This window comes from Podarcis filfolensis (genome assembly GCF_964270895.1).
Source record: "Podarcis filfolensis genome assembly, chromosome: 13".
In the NCBI taxonomy this organism is placed as follows: domain Eukaryota; kingdom Metazoa; phylum Chordata; class Lepidosauria; order Squamata; family Lacertidae; genus Podarcis; species Podarcis filfolensis.
The window spans coordinates 9,953,391-9,975,643 of NC_139615.1; the positions used below are offsets into that span (position 1 = coordinate 9,953,391).

The 22,253-nt window shown below is 41.8% G+C and overlaps 3 protein-coding genes across 3 annotated transcripts; 2 read left to right on the top strand and 1 right to left on the bottom strand.

Moving 5' to 3' along the window:
• Positions 1-1,615: 1,615 nt before the first annotated feature.
• On the top strand, positions 1,616-2,575 carry LOC310747310 (olfactory receptor 10G6-like; the record flags this gene model as incomplete). Its single annotated transcript, XM_083581676.1, has 1 exon — positions 1,616-2,575. One exon carries the CDS (start codon positions 1,616-1,618, stop codon positions 2,573-2,575), a length of 960 nt encoding a protein of 319 aa, XP_083437802.1.
• Positions 2,576-4,578: 2,003 nt separating this feature from the next.
• Positions 4,579-14,228, top strand: LOC310747311 (olfactory receptor 10G6-like; the record flags this gene model as incomplete). The annotated part of the gene is made up of 2 exons (XM_083581677.1): positions 4,579-4,864; positions 13,573-14,228. The coding sequence occupies 2 exons, from the start codon at positions 4,579-4,581 to the stop codon at positions 14,226-14,228; spliced, it is 942 nt and encodes a 313-aa protein (XP_083437803.1).
• A 5,653-nt stretch (positions 14,229-19,881) lies between these two features.
• LOC310747312 (olfactory receptor 10G6-like) lies at positions 19,882-20,808 on the bottom strand (the record flags this gene model as incomplete). Its single annotated transcript, XM_083581678.1, has 1 exon — positions 19,882-20,808. One exon carries the CDS (start codon positions 20,806-20,808, stop codon positions 19,882-19,884), a length of 927 nt encoding a protein of 308 aa, XP_083437804.1.
• Positions 20,809-22,253: the final 1,445 nt, after the last annotated feature.

Consider the following 22,253-nt stretch of genomic DNA (forward strand, 5'->3'; position numbering starts at 1 on the left):
AGGGGATGAGAATGAGAGGGCAGGTCTTTAGGAGAAAGTCAATTTCCTGGTATTTTCCTTGCAAAGCTAGAGTTGCCATTTCTTTCAGGTGGGTCCTTCCTTTGAACCTGACCATCTATTTCAGAAGAATACGTTAGTTCTTGATAACATGGTAAAGCTTATTGTTGACGAAGTCGTATCTTCCTTAAAGCTGGGAAAGGGAATTTGGGGAGTGATCAGAGGGTAAAAGAATAGGATTCAAATGCTAAATTATCTCAAGTAGAAATGTTATACTGATGATGGATAAAATCATGCAGACTGCATTAAAAAAAAACTTTCTAGATTTATTCCCATTGTTGTCTGCACTGAGATCTTCAGCTGATGGGCCTTGTAGCCTTGCTTTTACCCATGTTGGGTGTGTACCATCACAGACTGGTTCATCCGTAGCCATAAGAGGAGTCACAAATAACACCCATCCTGGGGAGCCACTCTTTCGTTCAATATTGCAGTCATCATTTGCTACTCCCCTGCTGGGGATAAAATTATGTAGTGAACAGTGATAGGATACGTACTGTCTGAGGAGTATTTCAACTAACAGTCACTTCATAGCGTAGTTTTCAAAATTAGGAAGTGTATGCTATTTTGATCTCCAGAATAGAATGAGACGTTAGGTTGCAAGCTGCTATGCATCTTTTGCCTCCTTATGTATTATGGGTTGTATGCAGTGTTCATCATTGCATACAATGTTCATCATCATAATAAATTATTATTATTGGGAACCAGGCAGAGGGCCTTCCCGGTAGTGGCACCCATCCTGTGGAATGCCCTCCCATCAGATGTCAAAGAGAAAAACAACTACCTGACATTTAGAAGACATCTGAAGGCAGCCCTGTTCAGGGAGGTTTTTAATGTGTGACATTTTAATGTATTTTTAATCTTTGTTGGAAGCCGCCCAGAGTGGCTGGGGAAACCCAGCCAGATGGGCGGGGTACAATTTTATTATTATTATTATTATTATTATTATTATTATTATTATTAAATGCCCAGAATAGACCTGTTGTAAGTAATGGGTATGCTAACTTAGCAACATTCAGTGGTTCTATTCTGAGTAGAACTTAGTTGACTACAACCTTACAAATCCTAATTTTGCTGTGTTTTGAAACATTAGGGCTTCTATGCAAGACCCACCACGGTAGAACAATGGGAGTATTGGAATGTATACAAGGAACTGTTTGTTTGTCTTTTTATCCCAAAGATTTGTGTGATGTATAAAGAACTACAGGTGAATAATGGGTTTCAAGACTTGTGAATTCCCATACCTTAGAGTAGTAGAGAACTGTATAGGTTAGGAAAATGCATTGATTTCAATCCAGAAACACATTCTCTTCAGAGCAGCATGCAAATCAAGCGTATATAATTGCTGTATTAGAGGGGTTGTTAGACTACAAGTGTCCTAAAATGACATTTCTATATTTTTACCTCTAAACATTACCCAAAATAGTTCACTCTGGGGTAACGTCTCAGGATAAACTGGTCTGAGCTGACACATCCGGCCAAGAGATGCTGACTTGCTTGCCCTTCAATTTGTGACCATCGACGCCATGTATTTTGTTCTCCCATGACACGTACTGCCTGAATGGCGTGTGGAAACGTAACATCGGTCCTTGAACATTTTGAACTTCTAGGATTCCTGTACCCCAAAGACCTAAAGTCCATGTTGCTCATCTTCTTCTTCTTCATGTACATATTGTGTCTTTCCGGAAATGGCTTGATCCTCTTAGTGGTAGGACTGGAACCCCACTTGCACAAGCCTATGTACTGGTTCCTCTGCCACCTGTCCATCATAGACATGATGGTCTCCTCAGTGGTAGTGCCCAAGTTGATTGTTTGGCTGATGGGAGGGAATGGGGCCATCTCCTTTGCAGGGTGTGTAGCCCAGCTCTTTTTCTTCCACTTCCTGGGCTGCACAGAATGCTTCCTGTACACTGTGATGGCCTTTGATCGCTTCCTGGCCATCTGCAAACCACTACACTACAGCACCATCATGAACCACCGTGTGTGCTTATACCTTTCTGCTGGCACTGTGTTGGGAGGTGCTCTGCACTCTGCTCTAGAGACTTCCCTCACCTTCCATTTGCCATACGGACGGGGAAACCAGGTGAACTTCATTGTCTGCGACATCCCAGCTGTTCTGAAGCTGGCCTGCGTGGACACATCCCTCAATGAGATGGTGACTTTCATTGACGTGGGGTTGGTTGCCATGGCTTGCTTCCTCCTGATCCTGACATCTTACATTTATATCATTTGTGCCATCCTGAGAATTCCCACTGCCAAGGGGAGACACCGTGCCTTTTCCACTTGCACAGCCCATATCACCTTGGTGATGATCTATTATGTGCCTGTTGTTTACAACTACCTGAGGCCGGCGTCTCAGGAATCCTTTGACGGCATCATTGCCATGTTTTATGCAGCAGTGACCCCGTTTTTAAACCCTCTCATATACACACTGAGGAACAATGAGATGAAAGTGGGATTGAAGAAATTGTGCAGTACAAAATGGCAGGGTTCTAACAAGTTGGTTCGAGCGTGGTGCTGATAATGTCAAGGTTGCAGGTTCAATCCTCATAAGGGACAGTTGCATACTGCTGTGTTGCAGAGTATTGGACAAGATCAGGGTTTCCCAAGCTTGCATCTCCAGCTGTTTTTGAACTTGCAGACCCATGTCTGGGAAACACTGAACTAGATGATCCTTTCCAATTCTCTGATGGGTTTTAAGTAAGAGTTTTGCTGAAACCAGGAGGAAACAAATATTTCATGCCTTTTGGTTTGCTTTGTGTGTGTTTTTTGTCATTTATTTATTTTTAAAGAACCATGCCGTCCAACTGTTATGTAGATCTTGGCTGTTTATGCACATTTGATTTTCTGGTCATTGCAAGAGAAGACAGACAACATGGTGCACAACCTGAGCATCGAATACCCACCTCGCTCTATTGTAACCCTTTATGCCATTTACAATGTGTTGTGCACATGATAGGAAATAACCACCTATGACCACAAAGTCTCCTTTGGTTATACCACACATCTCTTCCTCTATCTGTGCACATGGATTCAAAGTCCAATTTATGTAGTAAGTGTGCAGGTGGTTGCTGGTTTTGTGTGTGCCCCATGTGGTCATCCAGTGAAATGCAGGGGGCAGTGAAGAACTTTCTGGACCGATACTGCCCACCCAGGCATCCCATTGGATCTTCTTTAACCAGTTCTTCTTCAGCTCTGGTGTGTTTCTGTATTCTTGGTCGTTCTTTCATGATCCCTGGTTTCTCCTTCAGCCCTATCCAGTCCACGAGTTCTGGCCAATTACCTGTCTCATAGCTCCTGGTTTCTCGCTGCTGTCTCACCCCAGACTTTTGCCCATAACCAAGCCTCTATGCCAAAACAATTGTTTGCAGATGATTGTTTCCCAGTAGAGTTCCAAGCAACAATAATTTTTTAACTTTCAAATAAACAATAGTTTTAATAATACACACTGGACTCTGGTGAAACCACAGGGCATAAACATGTTCCCCAGATGTGCACATATCCCGAGAGAACAAGTAAGGAGGTAGCATGAAATTCAGAGAAGCTGCAACATTATAAAGACACAGGGGGAGACGAAATGGTGTCTGTCATGGTGGAAAACGTTCAGTTGATTATCTTCTACAGCTATCCTGTAGTCAACCTGTATTCCCCAGACTGGTTTTTCTTTCTTTCTGCATCTCAGAAGAAACAAATATGAATAAAAGAAAATATAATTTGTGGGCTCAGGACTTGCCTGGCCACAACACAACTGAAAGCAGTTAAGGTGTTCCAACACCCTCTGTATAATCTCCTGCAGAAGATCACACAGTTACTACTCTGAAGAGGAAAGTTAGTTTCAGAATCTCCTCTGCACACTCAACTAGCTGACATTTGACTGAAGGTACGTCTGAGGCAAATAGCTTGGTAAAATATCCATGAGTCTCCTGAACAGAAACTAACTGCAATGATATAATAACAACTAAGCTTCAGCAAGCTTTTGCTAATGATGTCTTGTTAAGTGATCAAATTATCCTATGATTCATCAGACATTCTAGCCATTCCTCAGGTAATTTTACCAATGATTTTATAGCACACCTATAATCTCATCGAAGAGGTCATTTGGCCAACGCCTATCAGGAAACTGGATTGAATAGCTCCCAAATGCATTTCTGGACGACGTTAAGGATTTAATAAGCAATAAAATAAAATAAGCTCAAAATAGTCTTTGGAAAATGAGATCGTGGCAAAAACATCTTGCGCATGAAATCCTGATATTAATGTAGTTTGGGATTATTTCTGAATATTGTGCACTGTTATTTCCCCCAGTTTATGATCCCACCTACTGCAAAGTATCTTATGAACAGCGGCAGACCTTGTGGCCTCAAATTTCAGCAGCGCCCTGTGCAACCCCAAAATTCAGAGCCCCCCCCCATTTTTCACACTCCATTCTAAAGCATAGTTGCAACATCCCCTACAGCACCCTTGAAGCTCCATGTCCCGTGCAACCAAAGCAGTCACACTCCCCTAAATCTGCCTCTCTTACCAATGGAGTGTGCAAATGAAACAGCACCAACAGAGTTCGTCCTCTCAGGGTTCCAATACCCACCAGAAATGAAGGTCCCATTGTTTCTCTTCTTCTTGCTCATGTTCCTGCTGACCCTGTCTGGAAATTCCCTCATTCTCTGGGTGGTAGCTTCTGACCTCCAGTTGCACAAGCCCATGTACTGGTTCCTCTGCCATCTGTCCATCCTGGACATGGCTTTCTCCTCTGTCGTCGTTCCCAAAGTGATTGCAGGATTCATCCCTGGTGGAAAGGTCATCTCCTTCACAAGTTGCGTCTCTCAGTTATTTTTCTTCCACTTCCTTGGATGTGCAGAAAGTCTCCTTTACACCTTGATGGCTTATGATCGCTTCTTGGCCATTTGTAAGCCCCTCCATTACACCAACATCATGAATTGGAAAGCCTGCCTTGGCCTCTCCTTGGGGACGGTGATTGGAGGCTGCCTGAACTCAATCATGGAGACAACCCTCACCTTCCATTTGCCATATGGGTGGAGAAACTACGTTGACTACATCTTCTGTGACATCCCTGCAGTGTTGAAGCTGACTTGTGCTGACACAGAGCTCAATCAGATGGTGATGTTGCTTGACATTGGCATTGTAGCAATGACCTGCTTCCTCCTTATCTTGACCTCCTATGTCTACATCATCTCAGCTATTCTGAGGATTAGCAGCAGGGAAGGGCGTCGCCGGGCCTTCTCAACCTGCACAGCCCATCTCATTGTGGTGGGTGTTTATTACCTACCTGTGGTTTATCACTACCTGAGGCCAGGTTCTCAGGACTCCATGGATGCTGTGGTGTGCGTGTTCTACACCACAATAACCCCATTTTTGAACCCGCTCATCTACACACTTAGGAACAAGGAGATGAAGACCGCTCTGGTGAAAAAGTGGAGTGGTAATGCAGAGTAAACAGCACCCATCTTCACACAGCTTTTTAGCTGCTTTTTAGAATGTCCATTCAAGTCGGATTAGCTTCACCATGTGATGAATTGGTTGCGGGAGCTGAAACAATGATGGAATAGGCTGGAACTTAGCCAACCAGTTCTGTGGGACCTGGGGTGACTGCCAGTGTTGTCTATGCTCAGTTTAAGGTGTGGGGTCATGTATTGGTTAGGGTGTTGGACTAACACTTGGGAAACCAGGTTCAAGTTCCCAGTCAGCTATGAAGCTCACTGGGTGACCTTGGCTCAGTCACCATCTCTCAGCCTAAGCAACCTCAAAGGGTTGTTGAGAGGATAAAAGGGGGAGAAGAAGAGAATGTACTTCACCTTGAACTCCTTGGTTGAAAGGTAGGATTGAAAAGCAAAAATAATTAAATGATATATTAAAAAAACTATGTGGCTGTACTTTGAAGAAGCCCCCTTGCATTCCCTTCTGAATTTCTCAGGATGTCTGCCATGTTCTAGGGTGTTTTGTAGTTGAAATAACTTTTGCTTTTCTGCACAATTCCTTACCTGCCCCTAAGAAAGAAGTTTGGTCCTCCTGAAATATGTTTTAGTTTAATATACATGTGTATAATTTTACTTACCTTTATTGTATAAGCATCTCCCTGATGACTATCCACATTCTTGGGTTGAAAAACTATTTTATTTTATTTTATTTTAAAAGATTTTGCTTTTCTGTTACATTAATACTAACAAATAAAAAATAAATTGATATTTTTAGTAAATATTTTGAGTCACACTTCTTCAGTAAAAAAATAAAGATTTGTTCATCATAAATCATAGTTCTCAGGATTAGACATATTTGCATTGATGCCAATGTTATATTCATAGTGTATTGCTGAAGTGCACTATGTAATGTTTTCAGATACTAATTTTCTCTAATAAACTGTTTTGAAAAAGATATAAAGGGTTAAAATAAAGCATGGACTGGAAATGGGGTAGATAAACACAAACATAAGAACATGTGGCTAACACCTCAAAATCCAACTTTGTCCGATTTACTCCAAAATTGGGCCAAAGTTTTACAGCATTTTGCAGCTATTCAGTTTTGGGGGCTCTGCAAAACATGAAGTTTGCACTGCAAATTCTGCAAAACAATTGCAAAACTTTGGCCCAGATTAGGAGTAAATTGAACAAGGTTGGATTTCAAGCACTGCTAATAAGGTACCCGAGTTTGATGTATCATTTACTCTGTTCTTTGGGAGGTTTGGAGGAAATTCCAAATTTGGGGGTTCATAATTAACACAGCTTGTTCTCAGGCTTCTGGTGAAATATATTTGAGTAATGTACTGCCTGGATTGGCCACATCTAGCATAAATATCAAAATCCTGGCCATGCGCATTTGCCTGATCAATGGGACAGTTCTTCTGTTTGCTGAACATCAGGTCATTGAACTCAGGAATTTAGGATTAGGGGACATAGTGGGAAGGGGGGTAAATAGTGGTTTCACACACACACAAACATACACATGCCCCATCACACCTTACATATACCAACCACATAATGTATCCACCATCACCACTTATGCTGCCTAGTAAGTCACATAACTAAACACAAGGTTCCATTATGGAATGATTCCCATGGTTCCCACAAATGAATCAACATTTTAATGAGGCCCTCTGGAGTTACAGCTGTTATTAACTCAAGAGCACCCCAATGGCCAGGGCTTGGTAACCTGAGAGACACAAAATAAGAAGAGAGCAGAGAGGGAACAAAAAGAAGATTATAAAGATGGGTGATCAGAACAAGAGGGGTAGATGCATAATACAAGAGCATATTAGGACTCTCTTGCCATTTATATCATGTGGCAATAAAAGACTGGCACATTAAAGGAGTTGTTAGACATAACTGAAATTTGCATCCACCCACTGATGGAAGATCTAGGTGAAAACTAGCCTGAGCTGACACATCCCACCAAGAGATGCTGACTTTGGTTTTCCTTCAATTTGTGACCATTATCACCATCCGTTCTGTTCTGCTAAGATGAGTGCTGCCTAAATGGAGTGTGGAAATGTAACATCAGTGTTTGAACATTTTGAACTTGTGGGATTCATATATCCCAAAGAGCTAAAGTTCCCGTTGCTCACCTTCTTTTCCCTCATGTATATATTATCTCTTTCTGGAAATGGCTTGATCCTTCTAGTGGTAGCCCTAGAACCTCATTTGCACAAGCCTATGTACTGGTTCCTCTGCCATCTGTCTGTGTTGGATATGATGATCTGTTCAGTGGTGGTGCCCAAGATGATTTTTTGGCTGATAGAGGGCAATGGGGTCATCTCCGTCACAGGTTGTGTGTCCCAGCTCTTCCTCTTTCACTTCCTGGGCTGCACAGAATGCTTCTTGTACACCGTGATGGCCTTTGATCGCTTCCTGGCCATCTGCAAACCACTCCACTACGGCACCATCATGAACCATCAGATTTGCTTCAACTTCTCTATTGGCATCTGGTTTGGAGGCTGCCTGCACTCTATGGTACATACCTACCTCACCTTCCATTTGCCATATGGACGGGGGAACCAGGTGAACTACATCTTCTGTGACATCCCAGCTGTGCTGAAGCTGGCCTGTGGAGACACATCCTTCCATGAGCTGGTGACTTTTGTTGACATTGGGATTGTGTCTTTGGTTTCCTTCCTCCTGATCCTCACATCCTACATGTATATCATTTCTGCCATCCTGAGGATTCCCACTGCTACAGGGAGACACCGTGCCTTCTCCACCTGCACAGCCCATATCACTTTGGTGGTGATATTCTATGTCCCTGTGGTTTACAACTACCTGCGTCCACCATCTCAGGACTCCCTTGATGGGACCATTGCTGTGTTCTACACAGCGGTGACACCATTCTTAAACCCTCTCATATACACTCTGAGGAACAATGAGATGAAAGTTGGTGTGAAGAAATTGTGCAGTAGGAAACCACAACACTCCCTTAACCATGTGAGATCATCTTCTTGAAAACATTATATATCGAGAAATCCTTGCAGTCCAACTCCAGAGAAGCGGACACGGAGCAATGGATCCAAACTACAAGAAAGAAGATTCCACCTAAACATTAGGAAGAACTTCCTGACAATAAGAGCTGTTGGACAGTGGAATTTGCTGCCAAGGAGTGTGGTGGAGTCTCCTTCTTTGGAGGTCTTTAAGCAGAGGCTTGACAACCATATGTCAGGAGTGCTCTGATGGTGTTTCCTGCTTGGCAGAGGGTTGGACTCGATGGCCCTTGTGGTCTCTTCCAACTCTATAATTCTATGATTCTATGATTCTATGAACTGTTAAGTAGATATGGGTATTTTAGGAATAGCTAGAGACAACAAATAATCTGAACATGGAACATTTCCCTGATCTCTACTCTCTCCTTTTACCTGTTGTAAATAGAAATCTCAAACCTAAAAATATTCTTTGTCTAAACTATTCATCTGTTGGCTTTTTGTATTGTGAGAAGATGGAACTGGGGGAAATCTAATAGGATCTAAGCAACTTCTGGTTCAGGATGAATCATCCCTAAGTGATTAGGATGAAAATATTTCTGACTGGTCCAAAGGTGGCTGGATAGAACTAAGCAATCAAAGTGCAATAGCACATAATAGCCCTGAGATCTCTGGATGATGGGCAGTATATAAATTTAATTTTGTTGTTGTTGTGGTTGTTAACAACAACAGCAGCAGCTATTGAAAGAGACCAATGAAATTTGAAGGGGAAACATACATGCCAGAGCCATTAAGAGAGAGAGAGAGAATCTGTTGGTCTTTATAAGTTAATATTAAAAGCTTTTGAGCCAAAATGTGTCAGCTGGAGTGCCTGGTTGTCACTGAGAGCATAGATGCAGTGGAACTAATGGAAACCTGCTACAGTGGAGTAAACCACTGGGACCTGGTTATTTTCAAATACTAACTGTGAAGCAGGGGTAACCAATGGGGCATTCTCCATAAGTTGTTGGACTACAATTCCCACTCCATTGTCTTTTGAGACAACAACTCAAAACCACCACAACAGAAAATGTAGTGATAGGCACCATCATAGAGTGAATTTAAGGTTGTTTGTGGCTACTAGCCATGATGGTTTCATTGCCTCCAGTATCACAGGCAGAAAGCCTTTGAAAGCAAGTCACTAGGGAATCACAGCTGGAGAGGCTGATGCTGTTTCTCAGCTGGTAACCGGAGGATTCAATTGTACAAGATGCAGGGTGCTCCTTCCTAAGTATCTTCTGCCCTTAAAGTGAAAGGAATCACAGCATCTATTTCTTCCCCAGCATATTTCATGATTGAATGCTTCACTTTAATGGCACTTGTCTTCATTTTAGTCTCCTCAAATGAATTGCCCTAGAGTGTTGCCATGTTGAAATGTTTGTGTCAATCATTCCAATATAACACTCCTGGATCCAACCACAGTGGCATCCATGACCCACAGATTTCAGTGGAATATGTTTAACTCTCTCATGTTGAAACTAATTGGGTCGAAATGTTTGATTGAGCGGGCCCAGTCTGGAGAGTCGCTTTAACAGATGTATGTAAATGTATATTTATATTTACTTATTTGGGGAATATCTAACTTGCTCTCTATTCAAGAGACTCATAAAGAGATGAGAGAAAATAGAAAGCAAGTGCAATTTCAGTCCAAAGTATGGCCAAATATCATACAATAGAATATCAAAACCTTGTACAAAATGCATATCAAACACAATACAAATAAAACCTCAAATTAATATACAATATTAAAATCAAATACAGCATAAAGGAATCTTAAATAAATATACAAAGTGTATAGAAAATAAATAAAAACGGGGCACCAAACAGAACTCAAAGACGACGACAACCACCTCAAAACAGTATACAGAATAAAAATCAAATACAATACAAAATATTACTAACCAAATTTTTTAAAAAGTGGTAAATCAGTGTGTGTGTGTGTGTGTGTGTGTGAGAGAGAGAGAGAGAGAGAGAGAGAGAGAGAGAGAGATTTGTTCCTATATAGAGAAAAATGCAAAGCTATCATCACATTTTAGTTTATGTGGCTGCGTATAGGTACCTATTCCAACCAAATAACAACAGGGTGGCAGCCACCCAGGTGACCCATTTAATGGAGGAAAGTAGGGGCTAAGTACCCCTCCCCACTGTGAAACATGGCTACAGCAAGGATTAATAGAGGGGAGAAGCGTTTCACGAGTCACTCTGTGCACTGCCTCTCCCAATTATATTAAACATGGCTGCAGCAACATCTAACGGAGGGAGGAGCTGCTTCAAAAAACCATTCCATGAAGCCCCTTCCTATTTCTTTTTTTTTTTAAAGGGTGGGTGTTGTGGCAAGCTGTTAGGGAAGCTGTTTGGGGTGATCTGTGAGGAGAGGGGGAGGCATTTGGGGTAAGCTGGGAGGAGATAGGTGATGGGGCAGGTGTGCTGTAGAGGAAGGAGGTTCAGTCAGCTGTAAAGGGACAAGGGGTTGGTGAGATGGTGGGAAGCGGGATGGCAAAAGGGTTGGAGGGTAGGTGAGCAAAGTAAGCAAGGCCAGCGGCCCCTAGTGAGTGAGGACATTAAGTGCCAGTCAACAAAGGAGTGGGGTCCCTCCTCCAGCTGTCTGCTAGTGGGCAGAGACCAAAAAAGGGTTTAGGATTTCAGTCTGCCTGATGTGGGTGGGAGAGGAAATCCCTTACAGTCTTTTAGTGGAGACAAGGAAGAGGAAGGGGGCAAAGAGCACCCTGCGGGCTGACTGAGACAGGCTGAAACAAAGAGACCGAGAGCAGGGCTGGTTTCTCGGTTCTGAGACCAATGGGAGAAGCAAGAAACCCTCTTACAATGTGAATGCTCCACACTCTCTCCATCTAGACTCAGGTTGTTTATATGTGTAAATAAACCAAATATCACAAAGACACTACAGTCTCCACTGTGCCTCATTGTCCAATCGGAAACACAGATTCTGGGTCAAGCGCACCTGGAACCACTGGAATCTTGCACTGCTCCTGGAGATTGGGGTGGTGTGTCACAATATATATGCCCAGTATAATGACAATGCAATGCTATACTAGGGCCGACTGTGAGCCAATTCAAAGAGGACACAGCAGTGGAAGGGAGAAGGGGGAGAGAGGAAAGGCCCAGCAATAGAGGGAAGAACAGCAGAGATGGTTGCCTGAGGATCCTTCAGATTTTAAGCCATCCCTGTCTTTGACTGTGTCAAACTCCAGTATCATAAACTGGTACTTAGTTATAAGTTATTTAATTTTGATTAATTCAATCACTGCTGAGGGAAGGGGTTCCCCTAATCATCTCTGGTTTGGTCAACAAGGTTGGAAAATAAATGGGAATGGAACAGTACTGTGGACTGAACTATGTATTTTGCTACTGAAGTTGACAATGTTTACTGTGGGTTGAATGATGTAGTTCTCTACTGCTCTTGGCAGCACTTGCCATGGCAGCTGGAGCTACAGTGGAGTGTTCAGATGGCCGTCTTGTTACCTCCACTTTCTGCTGAGCAATAATGTGGAAAGTCAAATATGGATGGAAAAACAACCTTCTCTCCCAAAAAGTGTTCAAATGAATATAATTGTGATGTGCATAAATATTCAAAGGGTTGCATCATGGAATGGTTCCTTGACATTCCCCCAAAGGAAGTAACACTTTAATAAGGACTTCTGGGGTTTCAGCTCCTATCATTATTAACTCAAGATCATGCCATGCCTCACAAGCTTATGTCCCACAACATGCAAAATGAGATGACAGTGTGGGGATAAGGAAAAGAAAGCAATGCAGGTAGGGGATAAATATGAGTACCTGAGGACAGGTGTTCAGGAGGAAGCCAATTGCCTAGGCTCCTCTTGCCATTTATTTCAGGTGAGTGCTTGCTTTGAACCCAGACAACTATATCTGAAGAATATGCCCAATATTTTTGATAACTCATTGCCAGCAAAGCTATCTCTTACCCAAAAGCTGATGAAGGGAATTTGAAAGAACCTTTATTTTAAGGAGGAGGGGGATGAGTAGGATGGGATATCTTGTATGCCAACTGGGTACTAATGACTGATAAAATAATACAGGTTGTATTTTGTTACAAGGTTTATAAATTCATGCACGTGATGGTTATCACCAAAGATCTTCAGCTAACTGACCTTCTTTCCACTCCACTGAAACACACACATCTGTTTTTCTATATGTTAGGTGAGATCTGGATAGACGGAGTTGTTTCATTTGTAGGAGTAAGAAGAGTAAAAGGCAGCACTTCTCTCGAAGATCCTCTGCTCTGTTCAATATACCAGCCATCAGTTGCTGCTCCAGAGGAAGGGGTATAAAATGATGTAATGAACAGTGATGGGTAAACTACCATCACAGGAGCATTCCAGCTAACAACAGCCCGTTCATAGCCTATGTTTCAAAATCAGGATGTTTCTGCTAATTTTGCAATGAAAAAAATGTGTTGGGGGTCTGCTATATAGCTGTCTCCTCCCTATATACCAGAGGTTTTATCCAATGTTAGTCATGTTCAAAGCAGATATATTGAAAATAATGTAAATGAATTTCAAGAGGTATAGTATGAGTAGAACTTAACTGGGTACATCCCTGTGTGTCTGAAATAGTAATGTCTTACTGAGCATTTTGGTTCTTTCGGTTTCTGTTCAAGGACTACTGGAGTGGGGGGAAAGGGTTTTATAGGGAGCTAGGATAGTGGCGTCTGAAGCAGAAGCAGGCAGAAGTTAGCTCTCTGGATGATTGGCAGTAGATTGGCAAAGGTTTCAGAATAATAAGTATTGCCTGAATGGAGTGTGGAAATGTAACATCAGTGCTTGAACATTTTGAACTTATGGGGTTTACATATCCCAAAGAGCTAAAGATCCTGTTGCTCACCTTCTTCTTCCTCATGTATATATTGTCTCTTTTTGGAAACGGCTTGATCCTCTTGGTGGTTGCACTGGAACCTAGTTTGCACAAGCCTATGTACTGGTTCCTCTGCCATCTGTCCATCATAGATATGATGATCTGCTCAGTGGTGGTGCCCAAGATGATTTCCTGGATGCTCAAGGGCAATGGGGACATTTCCTTTACAGAATGTGCAACCCAGCTCTTCTTCTTCCACACTCTGGGCTGTTCAGAGTGCTTGCTGTACACTGTGATGGCTTTTGATCGCTTCCTGGCCATCTGCAAGCCACTCCACTACGGCACCATCATGAACCATCGTCTGGGCACCTGTCTTTCTGTTGGCGCTTGGTTTGGAGGCTGCCTGCACTCTGTGGTAGAGACCTACCTCACCTTCCGTTTGCCATATGGACGAGGAAGTCAGGTGAACTACATCTTCTGTGACATCCCAGCTGTTCTGAAGCTGGCCTGTACTGACACATCCATCAATGAGATGGTGATTTCGGTTGACGTTGAAGTAGTGGCTGTTACCTGCTCCCTCCTGATCCTGACATCCTACGTGTATATCATTTCTGCCATCCTGAGGATTCCCACTGCCACAGGGAGACAACGTGCCTTCTCCACCTGTACAGCCCATATCACCTTGGTGGCTATCTATTATGTCCCTGTGGTTTACAACTACCCGCGTCCACCATCTCAGGACTCCCTTGATGGTATTGTTGCTGTGTTCTACACAGCATTGACCCCTCTCTTAAACCCTCTCATATACACTCTGAGGAACAATGAGATGAAAGTTGGCATGAAGAAATTGTGCAGTAGAAAACACAGCGCTCACTTAACTAACTGAGTTCTTGTTATTGCAATTAGTTTTATTGAAAATCAGAGAAAATAAACGAGCTTTTCTAAAACCTACTCTTGCATTCCAACGGTTAAGAACATCTCCACTGTTTGCAAGCAGCTCTTGAGCATGGGATACTCACCTGAGCTCTACTGTCTTTTTTTCTGTCATTTGCAACCTGGTGCCTGCAAGATGAAGAATAACAATCTGTAACCACAAATTCTCTTTTTTTTTTATAAGATATTTATTAAGATTTTTTTAAAGTATTACAAAGAAGTGAAAAAGAAGAAAAAACAGATAAATAACAAAAATACAAAATAAAAATAATTAAAAACACATAAATTTTCAATTGCTTATTTTCCTTTAACTTGTTTCCCGGACCTCCTCATACCTCCCTTTTTTGTATTCCACCACAAATTGTTGGTTCAGCAAATCCTTACCATTATATTATTACCTATTTATAATCCGTTTTTTTTTTCATATTCTCTTAAAGCATTACAGCTGGAAACCACTTAATTTCAATCCAACATCATTCTAACATTCATTAATTTTACAATATTTCTGTAGATAGTGTTTAAATTTCTTCCAATCTTCTTCCACCGACTCTTCTCCCTGGTCTCGGATTCTGCCAGTCATTTCTGCCAATCCCATATAGTCCATCACCTTCATCTGCCATTCTTCCAAAGTGGGTAGATCTTTGCAATAAGTATTCTTGCTGCTGTTGTGGCGTACATAAAAAAAGTTATGTCCTTCTTTGGCACCAATTGGCCGACAATGCCCAGAAGAAAGGCCTCTGGTTTCTTCAAGAAGGTATATTTAAATACCTTTTTCATTTCATTATAGATCATCTCCCAGAAAGCCTTAATTCTTGGGCACGTCCACCAAAGGTGAAAGAATGTACCTTCAGTTTCTTTGCATTTCCAACATTTATTATCGGGCAAATGATATATTTTTGCAAGCTTGACTGGGGTCATGTACCACCTGTATATCATTTTCATAATATTCTCTCTTAAGGCATTGCATGCCGTGAATTTCATACCTGTGGTCCACAACTGTTCCCAGTCAGCAAACATAATGTTATGTCCAACATCTTGTGCCCATTTAATCATAGCAGATTTCACCGTTTCATCCTGAGTATTCCATTTCAACAGCAAGTTATACATCTTTGACAAAATCTTAGTTTTGGGTTCTAACAGTTCTGTTTCTAATTTTGATTTTTCCACCTGGAAGCCAATTTTCTTGTCCAAATTATATGCCTCCATTATCTGATAATAATGAAGCCAATCTCGCACTTTTTTTTTAGTTTCTCAAAGCTCTGCAGTTTTAGTCTATCTCCCTCTTGTTCCAAAATTTCCCAATATTTCGGCTATTTGGCCTCCATATTGAGCTTCTTCTGGGCCTTTGCTTCCATTGGTGACAGCCACCTTGGGGTTTTATTTTCCAATAAATCCTTATATCTTATCCAAACATTGAACAAAGCTTTCCTGACAATGTGGTTCTTAAATGCTTTATGTGCTTTAACCTTGTCGTACCACAAATATGCATGCCACCCAAAAACATTGTTAAAACCTTCTAGATCCAAAATGTCTGTGTTCTCAAGAAGCAGCCAGTCTTTCAACCAGCAGAATGCTGCTGATTCATAGTAAAGTTTAAAGTCTGGCAGGGCAAATCCACCCCTTTCCTTTGCATCAGTTAATATCTTAAATTTTATTCTGGGCTTCTTGCCCTGCCAGACAAATCTAGAAATATCTTTCTGCCACTTCTTGAAACAATCCATCTTGTCCACAATCTGCAGTGTTTGAAACAAAAACAGCATTCTAGGCAAAACATTCATCTTTATAGCTGCAATTCGACCCAACAAGGAAAGCTTCAAGTTTGACCAAATTTCTAAATCTTTTTTCACTTCCGTCCAAAATTTTTCATAATTATCTTTGAATAAGTTCCCATTTTTTGCTGTCATGTTAATCCCCAAATATTTCACTTTCTTAACCACCGTCAGACCTGTCTCATTCTGAAACCTCTCTCTTTCAATCGGTGTTAAATTTTTCTCTAAAACCTTAGTTTTTGACTTGTTCAGTTTGAATCCTGCCACTTGACCAAATTCTTGAATTAGTTCTAAAACCCTTTTAGTACTAGATTCTGGCTCCTGTAACGTCAATACTAAATCATCTGCAAATGCTCTCAATTTGTACTGTTTAGCTCCGACCTGTATACCTTTAACCAACCGGTCCCTTCAAATCATATTCAGCAGAACCTCCAGGACCGATATAAAAAGGAATGGGGAGATTGGGCACCACTGTCGTGTCCCTTTTTCTATCTTAAATTCTTCCGTCACCACATTATTTACAATTAATTTTGCCTTTTGTTCAGAATATATTGCACCTATACCATTTTCAAAACCTTGGCCTACCCCCATCCCCTGTAGGTTCTTTTTCACAAAACTCCAAGAGATATTGTCAAAAGCTTTCTCCGCATCCACTAATATCAGAACTGCTTTAGTATTTATATTTACTTCTAATTTTTCCAGGATGTCAATTATGTTCCTCAAATTATCAGACAAATGTCTTCCCGGGAGAAAGCCCGCTTGGTCCTTATGAATCTCTTCCATCAATACTTTTTTCAATCTCTTGGCCCAAATGTCAGCAAATATTTTGTAATCCACATTAAGTAACGATATAGGGCAGTAGTTCTTAAGCTGAGTCTTTTCAGTCTCTGTTTTCGGTATAAGTGTAATATACGCCTCTTTCCACGACTCTGGTGCCCTCTTCCCTTCCAGAATTTCATTGCAGACTTCCTTCAAAGGTTGTAATAACCACTCTTTCAAAGATCTATAATATCTAGAAGTCAGCCCATCCGGTCCTGGAGATTTGCCCAATTGCATATTTTGAATGGCACCTTCTACTTCCTGTTCAGATATTTTATAGTTCAACATTAATTTACTTTCTTGGGAGATTTTCTGTAATCCATTTATTTTCAAAAATCGGTCTATGTCCATTTCTTTCTGTGGCCCTTGTGAATATAGCTGTTTAAAATACCTCTGGAAACAATTTCTAATCTCAATTGGGTTATGTATGTTCTTTCCTTCCACTTCTAAATTTGTAATAGTGTTTAGTTTTTGTCTTTTTTTCATTTGCCAAGCCAACAGTTTCCCACATTTATTGGCTGATTCAAATGTCTTTTGTCTCATTTGTTTAATTTTCCATTCTATTTCCTGATTCATCATTTCCATATATTGTACTTGATATAGTTTTATTTCTCTCAAAATCTCCTGCGACTTTGGTTTTGCCCTCAATTTCTTCTCACTTTCTTTTATTTTCTCCAAAATTCTATCTTTCTTCTCATTTTGACTTCTCTTCTTTATTGCGTTCTGTTGTATCAGAAACCCTCTCATAATGGCTTTGCTTGCATCCCAGATTACTCTTTTTTCTACATTAGTGTTCATATTTATTTCAAAATAATCTCTCAAAGTTTTTTGGGCCTTTTTATACACTTCTTCCTCTCCAAATAAGGTGTCATTCATCCTCCATCTGAAGGAGCCAGTTGATATTTGCTTCATCTCCATCCTTAGAGCGTTATGGTCGGAGCAAGTTTTTGGCAGATTTCCACTTTCTTTATCTTTGGTGCCATTCCTCTAGTTACCCATATTTGGTCAATTCTAGTCCATGTCATCTTGGCTTCAGAAAAGAAGGTTCCCTCTCTTCCCAAGGGGTTCTTTGTTCTCCAAATGTCCACTAAGTCCATATTGTCTGTCATCTCAAAAAAGGTTTTTGATAGTCTACCATCCTTAGTAACTACCTGCCTTTGTGCCTTGTCCATATTTGTAGATACTACTCCATTCATGTCCCCCATCAAAATCAGATTATAATCCAAATAGTCCAATAAGATCTCATGCAACTTTTTAAAGAATTCAGATTTCCCCTCATTCGGTGCATAAATTCCTACAATCAGAAATTTCTCTCCTTGAACTTGAATTTCAATTGCCAGGAATCTTCCTTGTTCATCTTTAAAGATTAATTTCGGTAATAATCTCTCCTTTGCATATATCACAACTCCTCTTTTTTTAAGTTTGTCAGATGAAATAAACTCCTGTCCCAATCTCTTATTAATAAGTAGTTTCCTGTGTAACCTTGTTACATGCGTTTCTTGTAGACAAATCAAGTCCAATTGTTCCTTTTTTAGTAGGTGAAAAACACTTTTTCTCTTCCGAGGAGAGTTAAGTCCGTTACAATTCCAGCTTGAAAGTTGCAGAGCCATGATGGGGTTACTTCGCTTTACCTCCGACTGCACCGAGTGTCTGTTCTTGTTCTGTCAGTGGTGTCTCTTTCTCTGGATCGTGCAATCCAAAGGATAGGTTTGCTATATCTAGTATTCCTTTTTCCAGTGCTCTTGGCTCTTCTCCGGAGACCACAAGGGCCATCGAGTCCAACCCCCTGCCAAGCAGGAAACACCATCAGAGCACTCCTGACATATGGTTGTCAAGCCTCTGCTTAAAGACCTCCAAAGAAGGAGACTCCACCACACTCCTCGGCAGCAAATTCCACTGTCGAACAGCTCTTACTGTCAGGAAGTTCTTCCTAATGTTTAGGTGGAATCTTCTTTCTTGTAGTTTGGATCCATTGCTCCGTTTCCGCTTCTCTGGAGCAGCAGAAAACAACCTTTCTCCCTCCTCTATGTGATATCCTTTTATAACTACTTTTATATCCTTTTATAACTACCTTTCATAACTACTTTCTGGAAACAGTCCTGGAGGTAGGAGCAGATCAAATGAATTCAAATGCCCCCAACATTCATCTCTGGGAGCTGTTCCAGAAAGATACAATTGTCAATGGCATCAAAACAACTGTGAAAGATCAAGAAGAATGAGCAGGGTCACACTCCCTGCAACTCTCTCCTAGCAAATGTCATCAACCAGGATGATCAGAATGGTTTCAGTGCCATAACTGGGCCTTAAACTAGGCTGAAATGTATTCAGAAATTCAATCTCCTCCAACCATGCTTGAAGGTGGACTGAGGCAACCCTCTAAAGCTCCTTGCCCAAAAGGGGAAAATGAGCCACTGGGCAATAGCTGTTTAGCACTTCTGGGTCCAGGGAGGTCTTCTTAAGGAGGGGATGGACGACAGCCTCTTTCAAGGCAGGTGGGTAGTCCTGCCTCCTCCAGTGATGCATTGATCACTCCCTAGGCCCACATGGTGAAGTCAATCAGACTTGACTTGATGAGGGTTCGAGACTCCCATTGTTCTAGGCACATTTTGCGACAGGGAATTTCATTAGTGCAAGCAGCTTCTTAGCTCTGGGCGCTGTACAGTGCCTAAGATTTCAGATTAAAACTGTAGAGTGGAAGGAAAGGAGGACCTTTTTCTGCCACCCCACTTCCAGCCACTCTCTGAAGACTGGAGAAGAGACCCTCTTAAGAATATTAGGGGAGTGGGCAGGGGAAGGACTAGACTATGTGAAAAATGAAAGCTGAATATTTTAGCTGCATTCATTCATTTTCAACTTGTATCCTTGTTATAAAAAAAGCGAGCCTAGACATGAAGTTGTTCCACCCCTAACGTAGGTTTAAGGTGCCATTTAGCTCCTAGCTTTCATATCTCGGTTTCTAACACTGGACTTGATGTGTCAAAAGGAACAGAAAACAGAATTGCACACATGGGGGGTTCTTTACAGGGCAATCCCACCCCACCTTTTCACCACAGCAGTCTTCATTTCCTTATTTCTAAGTGTGTATATGAGCGGGTTCAAAAATGGGGTTATTGTGGTGTAGAACACGCACACCACAGGATCCATGGAGTCCTGAGAAGCTGGCCTCAGGTAGTGATAAACCACAGGGAGGTAATATATTCCCACCACAGTAAGATGGGCTGTGCAGGTTGAGAAGGCCCGTCGACGCCCTTCCCTGCTGCTGATCCTCAGAATAGCTGAGATGATGTAGACATAGGAGGTCAAGATAAGGAGGAAGCAAGTCATTGCCACACTGCCAATATCTATCAACACCATCATCTGATTGAACTCTGTATCAGCACAAGCCAGCTTCAACATTGCAGGGATGTCACATAAGATATAGTCAACATCATTTCTTTGCCCGTATGGCAAACGGAAGGTGAGGGTTGTCTGTATAATTGAGTTCAGGCAGCCTCCAATCACTGTCCCCACAGAGAGGCCAAGGCAGGCTTTCCCATTCATGATGTTGCTGTAATGGAGAGGCTTACAAATGGCCAAGAAGCGATCATAAGCCATCAAGGTGTAAAGGAGACTTTCTGCACATCCGAGGAAGTTGAAGAAAAATAACTGAGAGACGCAACTTGCGAAGGAGATGACCTTTCCACCAGGGATGAATCCTGCAATCACTTTGGGGACGACGACAGAAGAGAAAGCCATGTCCAGGATGGACAGATGGCAGAGGAACCAGTACATGGGCTTGTGCAACTGGAGGTCAGAAGCCACCACCCAGAGAATGAGGGAATTTCCAGACAGGGTCAACAGGAACATGAGCAAGAAGAAGAGAAACAATGGGACCTTCATTTCTGGTGGGTATTGGAACCCTGAGAGGACAAACTCTGTTGGTGCTGTTTCATTTGCACACTCCATTGGTAAGATATTAATATCAGTTAGATAAGTTTGATTAACATTTTGGAAGTGAATGAGAAGGTGAGATATCACCACTGATGACAACGTTTTCCAAAAGTAGGTGACGCCTATACAGTTCTAGGGAAGGACATGATCTATAGAAGCAGTTGTTGGCCTCCTCCCAGCACCATGGAAACAAGTCCATTAAGTTGAATGGAGAACCACCAAACCTATCTCAGTCTGCTCTCAGCCAACGCCCACCTGCCTGCCTTCCCAGACGCAACTGATCCAAGGGCCTGCCTGCTTCCTCTTCCTTTGTCTCTGTCTTGCCCAGAGGAGTTCTAGGGAAAACTTGCATTAGTTCGGTCTGTCATTGGCCCTGGCACCACCCACTGTCTGTCTTCTTGCCTTTTCCCCTACCATTTCCAATGGGCACCAGCCATCACTGTCCCAGCAACAACTTAGACCTTTGTTGATATCTTAAGGAACCCAGATAGCAGATCATTGCTGAACAGCACGGGATTTGTGGTGGTAACTGCACCACAAGAGACAACGAAGTGTTGCTTTCCACTCTTGTTTACCTATGTGTTGTTTGAGAGAAGGAAGGAGAGTTTCCTTTCTAGCTGCAGTAGAGAACAGAGCAGAACTAAAAGGCTCTCTACATTCAACTGTAGGAACTAGCAACAGGCACTAGGAAGAGCCCAGTTTTAAAAGGCTGAAAAAATCTTGGCTTAATAGGTCAGCGTCAGGTGAACGATTGGCAATAAATCTCCTTGTCAGAATCAGCCAGACATAAAATCCATCATGCAGTTAGGAAAGCAGTTGCCCGATTTGGTATGGAAGGATGCATTTACCCAAGGCTTGGAAATAATGTGGTTCTGACATCCTCTCACCAACTTGTGTATCCATTACAAACCACTTTGTAACAAATGTGAAAAAATAGCCTGGCTTTTCCACTTGAGTTCAGTGGATTTCTGCATCCATAGGGCCCACTCCTCAACAGATATTTCCTGCCCTTGAGTCACCTTATTGGAGTTCAGTGATAAGCTGGAAAAAACAACAATGCATACAAGTCACATATACTCCAACATTAGCATACTAATGCTTTTGCCATGGTACAGCTTTTGAAAGACTATTCTCAGTTTTTTAATCTTATTATTTATTAAATGCATATCCTGTCCTGCGTTCCATCTTCTTCCATAAACACAGTTGGGAGGTGCTATTCAATGCAGCTTTCGGACAGTTATTGGCTAAATGAACTCTTTGATGACACGCTATAGAACCTGGTGGTAGTTCCAAGAGGAATGGTGAGAGCTTTTGTTGCTGTCAACCTTAAATCATTTATATCATTTCAGTTTGTTTCTGTTCAGAAGACTCACCTGATGTTTTACCAAGGGCCAAGGTGGCCCCTCAGTGCAAGCTATTTCATAACTTCAGCAAATGAGTGGGCAAAGGAAATCCTGAAG